Here is a 17163-nt window from a genome sequence, read left to right as displayed (position 1 = left end):
TAAATTCTAGTCAAGTTAAGGAATTTTATTTTCTTTTTAAACTGAAGGAGGATCAACAAATTATAGTTTATGGGCCTAATATGGGAAACTGCCTCTTTTTGAAAATAAAATTTTATTGGAACACAGCCATGCTTATTAATTTATAGATTATTTATACCTAGTTTTATACTATTGCGACAGAGGTAATTGTTGCTATAGAGACTGTGTGGCCTGCAAAGCCTAGAATATTCACTATTTGGCACTTTACAGAGAAAGTTCTCTGACCCTTGGACTAAAGGAATATTTAGAGATTGAAGTATTGTTCTTAAAAAAACTATCCCTTTTGAATAAAGGCTGTTTTCCCTTAAATTGCTTGGAGAAAGTCTTCTGTTACAAATAGATAACAACTTATAACTAGGTTTGATGAAAGTGCCTAGAAGCTATTGTGTGATTGGTGTCTACTTTTTTTAAAGTTAAAGATCATTAAAAATCATCGTGCATTAAATCATTAGTGTTGAGAAAATAACTAATGAGGTATATATGAAAGATTATAGTGTGGCAAGCTTATAACTTAACTACATGAAGGATCGGTTACATTATTTCAGCTGGCATTGCTTATTTTGATAGTCTTTATAATAATTATGAATTTTTAATACTTTTTTTTACATTTGTATATATCTGTTTGAGGTTTTGCCTGCTGCAGATCAATGAGGCAAAGCTAATAGTGATTCGCAAAGAAGCCTCACATTTCTTGTGTTTAAATGTAATTCAGTGTATTAAAATGAATATTTAATCATACTATTCCTCAGTCACAGAATTTCAGCATAAAGCATGGGGCTGCAGTGCTCCATGTCAGGGCAGCAGTTTAAATAATTTTAAAAATCACTATTAATAAATTATCTTTGCATTTTTTTAACAGACTTGTGGAAGACAGCAAACTGATCCCACGCATTTTTGAAGTAATCCTGGTAAGAGAAGAAATATGTGTTTGAAATTCAAGTGACAAATTCAAGTGACAAACATTTTTAAAGTTTTGGCCGCGTTGTTTGGTTGGGTGGCCTGCACAGCAGGATTATGTGTCCATGGTGTCACTTAACCTTATTGGGCCCCAGTTTCCTTGTCTGAGCTCTTGTCTAGCTCTGAGATTGTACAGGGATATTATTTAATGATCTGCCATCTTTCTGGAAATCCTTTACATTTTATTTCTATTAAGTTAAAAATTACGTTATCTACTATAGAAAGATATATATAGAAGTGTGCTGGGAAGGATTGAAGGCAGGAAAAGGGGATGACAGAGGATGAGATGGTTGGATAGCATCACTGACTCAATGAACACGCGTTTGAGCAAGCTCCAGGCAATGGTGAAGAACAGGGGAGCCTGGCGTGCTGCAGTCCGTGGGGTTGCAAAGAGTCAGACACGACTTAGCGACTGAGCAACACCAAAATATACAAAGAATACTGTATCTGAGGTTGGTTTGTGGATGAAAGGGCAGAATGATGATCGCTGTGCTTCAGTCTGCGTGTTCTCATGTTCAGCATGAAGCTCTCTGTCATGACTGAGTCAGGTCAGCAGTTTGATGCCTTTGGGCAGGAAGTTGTCCTCTTCAGAATGTAGAGTAGCTCAGCTTCTGTACACCATTTTTCCCTCCCTATTCATAGAACGCAGCTTGATTGAAAACTGCCGGTTAAAGAAAACCTTTCCTCTCTGGTTACTGTGTGTAGAGAATAAAACGGGATGTAGGGTTGGCTTTTCTCACTTTTGCTAAATCTCTATTTATACTAAACTTAAATCTGAGAATTACACTGAAAACCGAGTTGGCACTTATAGCAAGGGCGTGCCCTTAGACAAAGAAGTGTTCTCTTGTACCTCGGTGGGTTGTCCCCCTTTACCAAAAACTTTCCCTCCGTGGCTGCCAGTGCAAGCAGCAGAGGAGGGGACGCGTACCTAGTCAGATCAGTGGAACCTGACTCGGGTGTCCATAGAGCAATAGCTTATACCGTCAGATAACCCTACATATGGAAAATTAGCTCTCTCTAATCATCTTAAAACGTTAATCTGCATGTTACTTGTGCTCTGATAGGCCTGTATGGTTCAAACATTCTTTTTCTTGGCCACAGATTGCTCTTGGAGGAGAGCTATGGAGTTTGCTGAGCTATTTGAATTAGGTCGGGAATAGATGTGGGCATGGGTGGTATTCCCAAAGCATGCGCAAGTGACATCAAGATGACCTAGAGCGTCATCCGAAGAGGATTGAACTGCTTCCAGTGGTCAAAGGGGATTTTAAAGTGTCAGGAGACGATAGTGGCAACCTCCTTCAAAAGGTCCCATGCACACACTGCTGCACTCCATGCCCCTGACCCTGTAGCAAGCCATCGCTGACCCACACCTCCGCCAGAGATTCCTGGACACTCACAGGCAAGTCTAGGTCAGTCTCTTATGGGGATGCAAATGAGATGCAAAGCAGCACGCAGATGAAGGCAGTGTTTTTTGGCACTCCGCTTGGGTCCTAAGCCCAGCGGAGCCACGCTCCCAATCCTCTGGCCCTGCTTCATGACGGGGCCTGAGAGCTGCACCCAGAGGGGCAGATCTGGGCTGTGGGAGCTACAGTTATACAAGGCAGTTCGCCAGCTGGGTCAGGCACTTGAGGGAGCCAAGGGTTGCTGGGAAAGAAGGGGCAGTGAAGGCGGTCCAGGCCTGGGGCATCCTCCCCTCTGATCCATCCCCACGTGATACCAAAGGGCCTCTGTCCTCGTTACAGGCAGCAGGGAAGGGATCAGTGAGGTGGCTCCCCTACATTCCCTGGTTTTGTCTGCAAGGGAAACATACTTGCTCGGTGGCTTTCCTCTCTGTCCTGGTCTCAGCAGAGCCCAAGAACATAGCCAGAGGAACCATGAGAATCTGTCCCCAGTCCTCAGGCCTTGCTCTAGTGCCCACTTGTTTCGCTTCCAGCAGAGCAACCTTCAGGCATTCAGGAGAAGAAATAGAGAAAATAGAGAAATGGCTGTCTGGTGGGGATTGTTAAGCTTCGCCCAGCAGTATATGCATCTCCCACCTTCCGCAGGACATACATCACTTGCTAATTTGTTGTGGAGTCGGATTTGTGTTTGGAGGGCCATGGGTGCTGTAAACTGCTGGGTAGAGCTACATGGTTGGGCAGGGGCCAGAAGCCAAGGCTGTCCACTCTCAGCCACATCTGGCTTGTGCTTGAAGAGAGACTTGGTGTTGCAGACACAGAGAGCTGGAGCTTGACAAGACCTGAAACTCTTGGTGTTACTCACCCCCTTGCTGTGCCCAGGGGGCTTCTGACCTGCTAAGATCACTACAGCTCCTTATGGCTGATAGAAAGTTCTCATCCCGCCTTTGGCAATCATCTCAAGGTCTGAAATACCACATGTGGAAAATTCCCCCTTGTGGCTTACTGACCCCTGCCTCCCTCCCTGCAATAACATGCTGAATCTCTGTATCACAGACAACTAGCAAGGCTTCATATTGTGCAAATGTTTAATTGATCAGTGCCACCATTTAAACCCTTGTCGTTGGGTTGTAGCTGTCACAGGGAGTGGGTGGAGGTTACACACACTCTCCAGGTCAGGATTTCAGCTGGTCACATGTTGTGTGACTTCAGAGGCATTTTTAGGTGAGACCCTTCCTCCAGATAGAACAGCTCCATACTCAAGTTTCTTGTAGGCTCTCTCTCTTTTTTTTAAATGTATTTAAAAGTATATTTTTAAAAAAAAATGTAAAGAAAAAACAGTTGGAAATCACTTTTTGGGGACAGGACTTTTGATGTCCTTGAAGAATATTCTCGAATCCTTATTGTGTTTTCATCTTTCTTGAGTTGACTAATCTGAACTTTTTTCTCTGTATAAATACATTTTTAATCAATGCAGTGTCTTTTTTAGCAGTTATCCTATGAACTACTGCCTTGTCCTTTTTACATTTTTGTCACTGAACTAGGAATAATAGAGGGTTTTATTGATCTGTGCTGTACATTTTTTTTTTTAATTTTAACATTTCTGGAACTGGACTGTACTTCCCAAACCAGTGACATTTACCAGTTGCCTTCAGCCAGGTGACCTGGTTGTCATTGCCTTAACCGATGCGTTTCAGTTTTCCTTTTCTTTTTATTAGTGCCCAAGAATAATGTGTTATAAAAAAATATGTCTAAGTTTAAAAGAACTCTTTCAATAAAAATGAAATGAAAATTCTGTAGTAGTAAGAAATCATGCCATAGTTTAATTGGCAGCATTTTTCTTCTGTAGCGCTTGATAAAATAACGGTGCACCTTACAACTGACGGATTCCTAGATTCAAGGAAACACAGTGTACACTTTAGTTGGTTTGGTTTCTAAGTTCAAGGGCCTAGGTGGTGTCTGGTGTATATAAAGCAGCTTCTCGTGGTGGTTTGATCAATCAGAACAAGACATAATGAAAAGATTGGACTGAGACCCCTCGGCTACCGGTTGTGTCTTCTGGCCATTCATTAAAAAACAAAGCAGCATTTGACCTGTTTGGCTGGTGGTCCACCGTGATCTCTTGATGATTTTTTTCTTTACTCTCAGCCCAAAACTGTTTTCCATCTTTGGTTTGATGTACCTAAAGCTTGATAATGGAGTTTATAAGTTCCTTCTTGAGTTTCCCACATGATATGCACTTTTACCCACCATGTAAGACACCCTGAGATGTTTTCCTTTAAGAAAGCAAAACTGTCTCATCTGGTGGGCAGGGATTGTAGTCAGCATCTGTGTCTTTCCTGCAGGCCTAGAGGAAGGTGAAGATGAAGGCAGCAGAATTCTGCATGTGTTGTCCTGTTTGGTAGGAGCTTTACCAAGAGAGAAAGAGAGTACTGTGATTTCCAAGGGAGGGAGTGATTGGCTCTGCTCCATGTAGGGAGAGGAGTCTCACAGAAGTAACCTTTTAACAGGGGGTTGTCGTGAGGAGAAGGGCCTTGCAGCTAGGATATGGTGAGTACTTAAATGTGCCTACACCAGTGCCAGGGAGAGATGGTAGGGAGTGAGTACTTTGGGACCAGATCCTGCAGGTCTTTATGCTGTGGTTCTTCCTTATTTGTTGACTTTGCAAATAATTTATACTCTTCAAAATCAGGATCCTCTAAACAAAGTAGTAGTTACCAGTGCAGAGAGGGAAGGGAGGAGGGGGCAATACAGGAGTTAGAGGACTGAGGACATTTGTGTATAAAATAAGCTACAAGGCTATATTGTACATGGGGAATATAGCCAATATTTTATAATAACTATTAATGTAGTGTAACCTTTAAAAGAGGTGAATCAATATATTCTGCACCTATAACATATATTATTGTACATAAACTATACTTCCACTTAAAAATTAAAAAGTCAGGATTCTCTACTTAAAAAAAATCTTTTTGAGCCCCTTTGCAGCCGGGGCAGTATGCAGTGAGGATGTTGACTGCCTGGCCAAGGGGTTGTGTTGGGGGGAGAATCAGGCTTAATTAGGGTCATGAGCTTATACTGGAAATGTGAAACAGGTTGAAAGCTGGATTTTGGGAGCTGCCTGCAATTTCCATCAGTGAGGCTTTTGAGATCAGCCAGAGGGACTCTGGGAAGGAAGCTTAAAAGACAGAACTGGTCTCAGAGGTTTGATCTAAGGGCCCAGGAGTTGTAGCATCGCATTCAGGCCAGGGAGCAGGCAGGATATTTTTAATCCTGGCTTCCACCTGTAAGTGTCCCCACTCTTGGCAGGTCAGGTGGTGGGTAGAGCCAAGTAGCTGATGGCTTACAAAAAGGAGCTGCCGCAGCAGCTGGGTGCTGCTTTCCTGGTAGGGCCCACCTGCGTGAGATGCTGCATTTTCCCTGACAGCACAAGGCCAGTGCTGGACAGAGCGGAGCCTCAGGCAGCATGCCCTGAATTAAGCCAGACTCCCATACACAGGCCGCAGGGTCTACGACCCTTAGGCAGTCTGGATCTGCTTAATAAACGGGGACTCCTCGGGAAAGTCAATCACAGGAGGGCCTGATGGCTTGGGTTTTGAGTGTCAAGTTGCTGAATGAGCAGGATGGAAAGCCTTCTCCCTTTCTGCTTCTTTCCTCTTTCCTCATTGGAAAGTGTTCCAAAGAGTAAACGTTGTGTTTAAATGAGTCTTAAGTATGAATTTGGATGGATCAGCCTTTGGATTTTGCTATAACTCTGATCTCTTCTCATTTTATTTCAGTGGTTTTTTCTTTCGGCCTACTTCCGTAAATCATTTTAACACCGAGTAATATGGGCAACCTGTATTTTATTGGAAAAAATCTATATTCATAGCAGATTTTCCAATATGTGCCAAAATATCACTGTCATGATATTTTATGTCTATTCCAGAGCAAACAATTAAAGAGCAATTTCATTGGCAAATGTTAACAATAAAAATGGGATTAGCAATACACTAGTTTGACAATTATATTGTTTTAGCAGTTCTCAATGATAGCATTTGAAGCAAGCTTGAGTAAATCTTCCAAGTCAATGGTACCTTTAGGAAAGAATCTCTTTATGGACTTTTGGTGGTGCGTTGCTTCAGTCCTGTTTAACCCCCAGTGGATGCCTGAAAACACAGGGTGTGATCAAACCCTGCGTGCACGTGTGCTAAGTCTTCAGTCACGTCCAACTCTTTCGAACCCTATCGACCGTAGCCCACCAGGCTCCTCTATCCATATCATTCCCCAGGCAAGAATACTGGCATAGGTTGCCATTCCCTTCTCCAGGGAATCTTCCCAACCCAGGGATCGGACCACATCTCTTAAGTCTCCTGCGTTGGCAGGCAGGTTTTTTTTGTTTTTTGTTTTTTTTTTTTTTTAACCACCAGGGCCACCTGGAAAGCCCTGTGGACCTTTGGAGCATAAAGGATTTAATCACTGAGATACTAAGGTAGTACACACTGGTAGCCACATCACACTGAAGAAATGTTTCTAATCCCGAGTATTCATCAGATTTTTACAGTTACTTTGATTCATTCTAGTTGCAGCCCATCTAATGTGAGTTGGTTCTTAGGGTTAAAACGACAAGTTCCTTATAGGCTAAGACTCTGTTTGTGTTCCGTATGCCATTGATAAGCTTCTGCTGTGCACTTGAGCATGAATTTCTAAAACAGCAAACATGGTTTGATTCCAATTTCAAAATGCTTGGCCTAGGAAAGTACTTTAAAAGTTACACAAAGAGCACTTACTGGATGCAGGGAGTGAATCTGATTCTTCAACCTACGTGAATGCCAGTCGGGGATTCTGTGGATTGTAGGATGGACTGATAACCAATTCATGTTGTATATGAGGATGAATTTATACACTGCTAACATACTGCCATTAAAGTGTGTACTTTGAAGTGTTTTATTTGGTGGGGATTGGGAAGGAGGTTGATTTGCACAGATCTATTCCTAGTAGCTTGTGTCATAAATGTATATTTGCAGGATAATTCTTTCGGGCAGAGGTGCAATGTATTGATACTGGCTTGAATGAAGTGTATTTGTTCACATAGCAACGGAACCAGTGGCTTTGATCTGATCAATACCATGTTACCTAGTTAGATGAAAAAATGGGTTGAAGCTTAGTAAAATAAACGTATCAATAACTTGGGTAAAGCATGATTGGTTTCTGCATAACCAGCCCAATTGGGCTTTGAGAGAATGTGGACTTTATTAAGTTAAAAGCTACAAGTTATACTCATTGAAAAAAATGCTGAAATAAGGCTTAGGGTACCTTTGGCCAATCTCAGGGCACATAGTGTCACATAGGGCTTCTCCCAAGCCAACGGGATCTTGAGTTTTATCATCATCATTCTTATTTCTCGGGCTTTCCTGGTGTCTCAGACAGTAAAGAATCTGCCTGCAGTGGAGGAGACCTGGGTTCGATCCCTGGGTTGGGAAGGTCCCCTGGAAGGAGGGTATGGCCACCCACTCCAGTATTCTTGCCTGGAGAAGCCCCATGGACAGAGGAGTCCGGTGGGCCACAGTCCTTGGGGTCCCAAAGAGTCGGACACAGCTGAGCGACTAAGCACAAGTACATTCTTGCTTCTAGTTCTGCTCCAATTCCTGTGCTTCACATTGAGGAAACATACTAACTCTTCCTTCTTTCTTCTCTACAAGGAGGTGGCCTAGTTACAGAGCATAGAAGGAGAAGGTGATAAGTACTTACTTCCGTAGAGTGTAAGCTTTTGTGGTTTTTTTTTTTTTTTTAATTCTTAGTTGATGGTGGAATGAGACTTGTGAAGTAAGGGTAAAATTAGGGCACAGCAAGCGAGTGAAACATCAGTGAGAATAAGTTACAGACGAGTGAAGACAGGTGTGGTCTAATAAAGTGTCATGAGAGGGAATCGAGAGGAAACAAACAGTGGGTTAAATTTTGGAAAGCGAAAGCATTAGTGTAATGCTGGGAGGAGAGGAAGGACTCCTGGTTGACAGTATGTGAATCTTAGGTACTTGCGTGCGCCTCTGCCCCTGCACTCATCTCATTGCCTGGGCTGCTGATTAAATTTCTCGTGCAGACCTGTGCTTTTCAGCATGGTAGCCAGCAGCCACATAGAGCACAACAAACAACACGTGAAACATGGCTGGTCTGAATTGAGATGCAGTCTAAGTGTCAAATACATACCAAATTTCCAAGGGAAAAATGAATGTAAAGTAGTTGAGTAATTTTCTTGTGTTGATTACATGTTTAAATGGCAGTATTTGGAGTATATTGGGCTAAATGGACTATTATTAAAATTTTGTTTCTTTCCCCTTTTTTTTTACTTCGACTTTCAGAATGTTAAAAATACGTTGCTTGCATTCTATTTCTGTTGGATTGTGCTGCAGTAGGTGATTTCCTATCTATTTCCTCCATCACATTGTGAATTTCTCTTCAGGAGGGAGTCACTCTAAACACAGCCACGTTTGTCTCCTGCACATTGTCCTCCCTGCTTTTTGCTTTTCAATACTTGTATGGAATGGTTAAATAGCATCACTGACTCAGTGGACATGAGTTTGAGCAAACTCTGGGAGACAGTGAAGGACAGGGAAGCCTGGGATGCTGCAGTCCATGGGGTCACAAAGAGTCAGACAGGATTTAGCGGCTGAACAACGTGTTATTAGTGAAGAAGGGAGGGAGGCAAGGTGTGGCTGTTCAGTTTAGACCCTTTCCTCCTAGAGTGCAATCACAGTTGACCTTTCTCCCTTGATGGTGGATTGGAAGGTGAAACAGTAGGAAGGGCCACCATTCTTTAGTATAATATATTCACAAAAGGCAGTGTGGTGGTAGCTCCCCTGAATTTTGGCCTTGACTAGTGATATCACTCACTTTCACTTCTTTCCTAATGCTGCTTTATCTGACGATGCCCAGCCATTGGTCAACCTTGGGTTCAGGCTTGTGTTAAAATGCCTACTGTGGTCATCAGGCCTTGCCCATTCTCATAGCTCCAGAGTCCCATGTGTTTGGGGCTCTTTGATAGATGGAACCAAGTAAAATAGCTTGTGGTAAGTATACAAAGTTACTGAAAGAGTCAAGTTTAAAAGCGATGATCATTCTTTCTCAATATATGGCCAGCGAATGGTACATTTTCTTGAAATTCTTTGGTAATGTAGGACCCCATGAGTTTATTCATGTGCTAAGCTACTGAGAATACCAACTAAGGAATGTGGGAATACCACTAAAAAGTCACTAGTTTTGAAGAAAGCAGCAAACATCTACTAGCATTTGCTTTTCATGTTCTTTGCATTTGTTTTCTTGGATGAGTAAGAGAAAGCAGAATTTATGTGCTTACCCAGCACCGCAGAGGGTTTTCAGGCTGAGCCAGGAAATCTGATGCACTAAAGTAGTTTACAGATTTATGGGAAAAGGAGAGCTTTTTAAATAGTTATAGCAAGTGAAATTGCATTTTGGATTTATTAGAGGTACCAAGTTGGAGGAGGACTGTGATGAGCCAGTGAGGGCAAGTTATTACAAAGGATTTTTTGGTTTATTTTTGCTGACAACAAAAACAGTACATGCTTGTAAAAAGTTCAAACAGTACAGAAATGTCAAAGATAGAATGTGAAAGTCTTCCTGATAGTTTGATGCTTATTTTCTTCACTAATTTGCGTGTATGTATTATCTCTCTCTTTTCTTTTAAAAAAATGGGACCTCTCTTTTCTTTTAAAATTTTTTAAAAAATAATATATTTTGCATCTATCTTACATTGTAATGTTCACGGCAGCAGGGTATGTGTGTGTACACCCATGTGCTGTGCTGTGCCTAATTGCTCAGTCGTATCCAACTCTTTGGAGCCCCATGGACTGTACTCGCCAGGCTCCTCTGTCCATGGGGATTCTCCAAGCAAGAATACTGGAGTGGGTTGCCATGTCCTTCTCCAGGGTATCATCCCAATCCACAGATCGAACCCGGGTTGCATTGAAGGCAAATTCTTTACTGTCTGAGCCACGAGGGAAGCCCATGAATACTGGAATGGGTAGCCTATCCCTTCGCCAGGGGATCTTCCTAACCCAGGAATCAAACCGAGCCTCCTGCATTGCAGGCACATTCTTTTACCAGTGGAGCTACCAGGGAAGCCCCATGTACGCCTGTAGGCATTATTTATTTCTATTAGGTGTTAAATGTATAATTTGATGCGTTCTCACATATGTGTATTCCATCGAAATAATGAACACAACCTCATCCTCCAAAGTTTCCTTGTGCTTATTTTTAATCTATCCCCCCATCTCCACTCCTGTCCCAGGCAACTATTAATTCACTTACAGTCTCTGTAGATTAGGTTGCATTTCCTAGAATTTTATATAAATGAGTAGTAAGGGGTGGACTCTTTCATTTTTTAATGAATCCCTGGCTTCTTTTATTGAACATACTTTTTCCTAGGGAGAAAGCATTAGGTCTGATGTGACCCATGGGGTTTTGTTAGAATCCTTGAGAAGGTTGAGAAGTTCTCTTTCATTCCTAGTTTGCTGAGAGATTTCACTGTAATGGACTATTTCTCTTCATCTATTAAAATGATCGTGTGGTTCTTTATTTTTAAAAAAAATATGGTGAAATTACTGATTTGTGTGTGTGTGTGTGTGTGTTAAACCAGTCTGGCTACCTGGAGTTAAAACCTGTCATGCTCTGTTTTTTTTAAAATATATAACATTGAGTTTGATTTAGTAAAAGTTCTAAGTATTTTTGTGACTGTGTCTGTGAAGGATGTTGTTCTATAGTTTTCTTAGAATCTTTTTCTGGTTTTTGTATCAAGGGAATGTTGGCCCCAGGGAATGAGTTGGAATATGTTCCCTTCACTTTAGTTTTTTGGAAAAAATGTCTTTCAGAGGTGGTATTTATTTTCTCCTTTAAATGTTTAGTAAAAATAACCAGTGAAGCCACTTGGACTTGAAGTTATCTTTGTGGGAAAGTTTTAAAGTATAAATTTATTTTTATGAATGGATGTACAGTTAATTCAGTTTATTTCTTCTTGATATCTTCAAGGAATTTGTATATTTCATTTAAGTTGTCAAATTTATTGGCATGAGGTTGTTATGATACCGCCTTATTATCCTTTTAGTGTTTGAGAATCTATAGTGATGCCTCCCTCTCATTTCTCATACTGCTTATTTGAATAGTAATGAGAAATTGACTATTTGCTCTCTCTTTTTTTTCCTCCTCTGATTTAGTTAGCTAGAGGTTTACTTTATTTGCCTTCTGAAAGAAGAACTCGCTTTTGGTTTTATTGATTTTCCCCCTGATTTGTTTTTCATTAATTTCTGCTCTTTATTATACCCTTTTCTCTATTTTCTTGGGGTTAGCTTTTCGCTTTTATTCTAATTTTTAAAGAAATGCTGAGGTCATGAATTTATGACTTCCGTCTTACTAATATGATCATTTAGTACTATAAATGTCCATCTAAGCACTGTCCTAGTTCCATCCTACAAAATTTAGATGTTTCAGTTTCATCCAGTTCAGCATAATTTGTAATTTCCGTTGCGATTTCTTTTTCGAGTCACGGATTATTTAGAAGTCTGTTATTTAGTTTTCCCGTATTTGAGGCTCACATGTATATTTTAGTGGATTTCAGTTTAATTACACTGTGGTTAGAGAACACCCTTTGTATGTTTTACGTCCTATACAGTTTCTTCAGACTTGCTTTATCACCCAGTCTGTGGTCTGTTTTGGTAAATGGTAGATGTTTCCCCCATGCTTGTGGAGAAAGTGTAACTGCTGTCGTTGGTTGGAATGCCCTGCGAATGTCAGTGAAGTCAAGGTGGCTGTTACTGTCTGTTCAGATCTGTGTCTTTACGGGTATTCTGTCAACCTGTCTGTCACTTTTGAGAGAAGGGTAATGGTGGCTCTGACGATACTTGTGTCTTTGGCTATTTCTGTTTTGGTTATACCATTTTTGTTTTCTGCTTTGTAGCTCTGTTAGTCCATGTAAAAATTATTATTATTATTATTTTTTTAAATGCCACTCTGTGTTTTAATGTTTTTACATTCACTGGCAATCAGAGATAGTAAAACAAAGGACAACCAAAGCAGATTTTTTTTCAGCTTTTAAGTAGAAGTTATTTATCACTTCGTAACAATTTACCACAAATGCAGTAGCTTAAAAGTGTTTATCTCATAGTTTCTGTAAGTCCAGAGTCTGGGCACAGCTGAGCTGAGTCCTCTGCAAGGCTGTATTCAAGAGGTTGTCAGGGCCAGGGTCTCTTTTGAGGATCCACTGGAGAAGAATATGCTTTCAAGATCACGTAGCTGTTGGCAGAATTCAGTTAGTTCCTCACAATCTGTTGGATTGAGGAACTGTGTTTCTTGCTAGCGGTTGGCTAGAGAAGTCAGCACTGAGTTTCTAGTTGATTGTTGGCTGGAGACAACCCTCAGTTCTTTGCAGTGTGGGCCTGCACAACATGGCAGCTTATTTTATTAAAGCTAGATCCTATGTGACATAAGCACAGAAGTCATGCCCCACTATCTCTGCCACATGGATTATGTGTTATCTTGAGGAGCGGAACTGTTGATCATAATGAGATTCTCCTCTTTCTCCCTGGTCATGTTTTTTGTCCTAAAATCCACTTTATCTGATGTTATTATCACCACTGCAGCTTTCTTTGATTAGTAGTGCTAGTAGATACATATTTTCCCATCACTTAAATTTTAGCCTATCTATGTGTTTATATTTAAAGGTGCTTTCCTGCCAATAGATGTAGTTGAGTTTTACCTTTTTATTCAGTCTTACACAATTAGTCTTCTATCTGAGGTGCTTAGAACATTTTCATTAAATGTAAATATTGATTTTAGCGTATTCAAATCTGTTGTACCATCTCACTGCTGGTTTTATATCACATCTCCTGTTCTTTCTCCTTTATTTCTGTCTTTTCCAGCGGTCTTTTTTTATCAGTAGAGTACTTTGCCTTTCAGTGATTGGTGGAGGGTTTACAATATGCATCTTTAATTTACCTCAGTTTGCCCACTGTCATGTAGTTAATTACCCTGTATGCAGGTCAGAAAGCAGCAGTTAGAACTGGACTTGAAACAACAGACTGGTTCTGAATAGGAAAAGGAGTACGTCAAGGCTGTATATTGTCACCCTGCTTATTTAACGTCTATGCAGAGTACATCATGAGAAACGCTGGGCTGGAAGAAGCACAAGCTGGAATCAAGATTGCCAGGAGAAAGATCAATAACCTCAGATATGCAGATGACACCACCCTTATGGCAGAAAGTGAAGAGGAGCTAAAAAGCCTCTTGATGAAAGTGAAAGAGGAGAGTGAAAAAGTTGGCTTAAAGCTCAACATTCAGAAAACGAAGATCATGGCATCTGGTCCCATGACTTCATGGGAAATAGATGGGGAAACAGTGGAAACAGTGTCAGACTTTATTTTTTTGGGCTCCAAAATCACTGCAGATGGAGATTGCAGCCATGAAATTAAAAGATGCTTACTCCTTGGAAGAAAAGTTATAACCAACCTAGATAAGCATATTCAAAAGCAGAGACATTACTTTGCTAACAAAGGTTCATCTAGTCAAGGCTATGGTTTTTCCAGTAGTCACGTATGGATGTGAGAATTGGACTGTAAAGAAAGCTGAGTGCTGAAGAATTGATGCTTTTGAACTGTGGTGTTGGAGAAGACTCTTGAGAGTCCCATGAACTGCAAGGAGATCCAACCAGTCCATTCTGAAGGAGATCAGTCCTGGGTGTTCTTTGGAAGGAATGATGCTAAAGCTGAAACTCCAATACTTTGGCCACCTCATGCGAAGAGTTGACTCATTGGAAAAAGGCAGGAGGAGAAGGGGACGACAGAGGATAAGATGGCTGGATGGCATCACGGACTCGATGGACATGAGTTTGAGTGAACTCCAGGAGTTGGTGATGGACAGGGAGGCCTGGCGTGCTGCAACTCACGGGGTCGCAAAGAGTCAGACACGACTGAGCGACTAAACTGAACTGAACTGATGATCACCTCCGCATAAACTCCCAGACAGAGCATCCAAGGGCTCCCTGAGCACAAAGGATCACAAATCAAAAACAAAAACAAAAACTCGCATCATGTGTTTTATTGAATCATTTAAGTATGTACAATGAGAAGCAAGGTATAGGGTAGATTAACACATTTTAAATAGGGTCCAAGCAGAGTGGAGTACACTCCTTCTGAATCCGGGGTAACAATATGTTAATATCCCCCCGCCTTCATGAACCTTCCTCTGAGTTGAGTCTGAGGAGCACAGCCCATCACTGGAAAGTATCTCACACCAATAACACGTACTTGGAGAGACATGTATATTTGGTCCTGTTTGTACTTGGTAGTGAACTGGCTCACCATCCATGGGTTTTATTTGTGTTTTTTAAGCAAAGAACACACCGGACCTGGATAGATGTCACTGATGTGTGAGTTAGTGAAAACTTCGTGTATACTGAATGAATGTTTTTGGTACTTGCTGTTGTAGTATTCAGTTTATTTATTTATTTATTTTTTAATATAAATTTATTTATTTTAATTGGAGGTTAATTACTTTACAGTATTGTGTTGGTTTTGCCATACATCAGTTTAATATTTAGTGCATCATGAGTATTTAGGGTCCAGCCGTCTTATGTGTGTTTAATGACTCGTGAACACTAGGTTTCCTCCAGTTCTGTTCACATCTAGCATATACTCTAGAATATACTCTAGCATATACTCTTATACTCTGTATGCCATGTCATATAGGCATCACGCGTTCCATTTTTTCTTCCATCTCGGAATTAAATCCTCCTTGTAATATGGAAGTGTAGTTGACACCACCTCCTATTTCACGCGAGGATCTCTCAGCAGCATACTTCTATTTTTAGTGCCTTCTCATCACATGCATCCTTAAATCAAATTCCTGCCAAACCCTATGTGAGCCGACTGTGGCTCCTGCCCCACGTCCTCCGCACTCTTTCTTCCCAGCTGTGCTGTCAGCATGCTACCAGCTCAGTTTACGGAATAGACAGTGCGTAGACCTACCTTTCTCCTTCTCAGGACCTTTGCTTCTGCCAGTCCCTCTCCCCAGAGTATTCTTCTCCCATCTCCTTGCATGACTGAGTGCATCTCATCCTTCAGATTTCAGGGAGACCTTTCTACCTCATCCAAACTGTGAGGACATGGGCCTGTCTCTCTAGCCTCACCTGCTGTCTGGCACAGAGTACCGTTAAGTGGCCCCCCGTTACATATTGAGTAGCCAAGGGGTCATGCGTTATTACTTCTAATGTAGCGAGTAGCTAAGGGGTCATGCGTTATTACTTCTAGTGTAGTGCTATATTTAACATGCACGCTTCTGAAAGGACTTAGTTACAAACAAGTCCTTTCACTTTTACAACACATCATTGGCCACAGGCTTTAGTCTCTGCAAAAATCCCTCAGTTGGTAGTGTGTTAACTCGAGTGCATTATCAGAAGCAGAAAATCTACATTGGTATACCTTGTCTGCATCATTCAATTTATGTGTATTTTTTGAGATTTGTTTTATAGCCAAGAATATGGCCTTTTGGTGTATGTTCTGTGGATGCTTGAAAGGAATGTGTATTCTGCAGTTATTGGTTGAAGTGACTCTGTTGGATGGTGGTGCTGTTTAGTTCTATATTGCTGATTTTCTTCCTAGTTATTTTATTAGTTGAGGAAAGAGAGGTGTTTAAGTCTTTAATTGTAATTATGAATTTGTTTCTTTCTCTTGTTTCCCAGTTTGTAGTTCCATGTGTTTGCATCTCTATTCTTGGTTCATACATATTTAGGATTGTTATGTCTCCTTAGTTATTTTAAGTCATTTTATCATTATTTTGTCATTATGTAATACCTGTGTTCCTTTTAATTTTCTTTTCTCTAGAGTGTTATGTTTTCTGATACCAATATAGCCACACCTGCTTTGTTTTGACTAATGTTTGAAACGTGTGTCTCTTTCTATCCTTTTAATGTTTGGCCTCCCTTTATCATTATAGTTTATATGAGTTTCTTGTAGGCAGCATGTAGTTGGGTCATTTTTACTTCTTAATCCAGTCTTCAAATCTGTCTTTTCAGTGGTTCATTTAGACCTTTTATATTTAATGTAATTATTGATATGTTGTATATTAAATTTGCCATTTTTTTAATTTTCCCCTTTTTTCCCCCAGTTCTCTGTTTTCTTTTTCCTGTGAATTACTGCAGTATTTAATTATCATATCTCCTTAATCTCCTCTAGGCTGTGGCATTTCTTCAGACGTTACATGTTTTGAATGACCTTGGTAGTTTGGAATATTACTGGTGTTTTGAAGAATATTACGTAATTTGAATATGTCCATTTTTTCTCTCCTGATGAGCTCGTTACGGGTTTGGGGGAGGAACACCACAGAGGTGAAGTACTGTTTTCATCACATGGTATCAAAGGTGTCTGCAGTCAACATGACCTGTCACCGAGAGTGTTAAGCTCGATTAAGTGGCTGGCGTTTGTCAGTTTTCTCTGCTCAAAGGTTACTCCCCACCCAGCCCCCTCCATTTCTGTGCTTTACTTTAGGAAGCAAGTCATTAGGCAAGTCTGGCACTCAGAGGGTGAGGATTAAGTTCTAGCTTCTTGAGGACAGAATATCTATACCAATTATTTGGAATTCTCTATACAGATTTTCTCTTTTCCCCATTTAGTTACTCTTTGACAACTTTAAAACTTCTCCCCTAGTTACTGACTCTTCAAGGTTTCTTTTCTTCTTTAATTTACATTGGAAATTTGAATTTTTCTAGACTACTCCACTATTAAAGGAC

The 17163-nt window shown here is 40.8% G+C and overlaps 1 protein-coding gene across 4 annotated transcripts in view; it reads left to right on the top strand.

The window, feature by feature from the left end:
* ULK4 (unc-51 like kinase 4) overlaps positions 1–17163 on the top strand; it is a 502577-nt gene that overhangs the window by 221137 nt on the left and 264277 nt on the right. For all 4 annotated transcript variants that reach the window (XM_069560715.1, XM_069560714.1, XM_069560717.1 and 1 more), the window contains one exon: positions 899–947. In XM_069560715.1, the coding sequence (XP_069416816.1) occupies positions 899–947 (49 nt within the window). The remainder of the gene's footprint in view (positions 1–898; positions 948–17163) is intronic.

Source organism: Ovis canadensis, chromosome 19 (assembly GCF_042477335.2).
Source record: "Ovis canadensis isolate MfBH-ARS-UI-01 breed Bighorn chromosome 19, ARS-UI_OviCan_v2, whole genome shotgun sequence".
In the NCBI taxonomy this organism is placed as follows: domain Eukaryota; kingdom Metazoa; phylum Chordata; class Mammalia; order Artiodactyla; family Bovidae; genus Ovis; species Ovis canadensis.
Note: the sequence above shows the minus strand (reverse complement) of the source record. Positions and strands in the feature narration are given on the sequence as shown.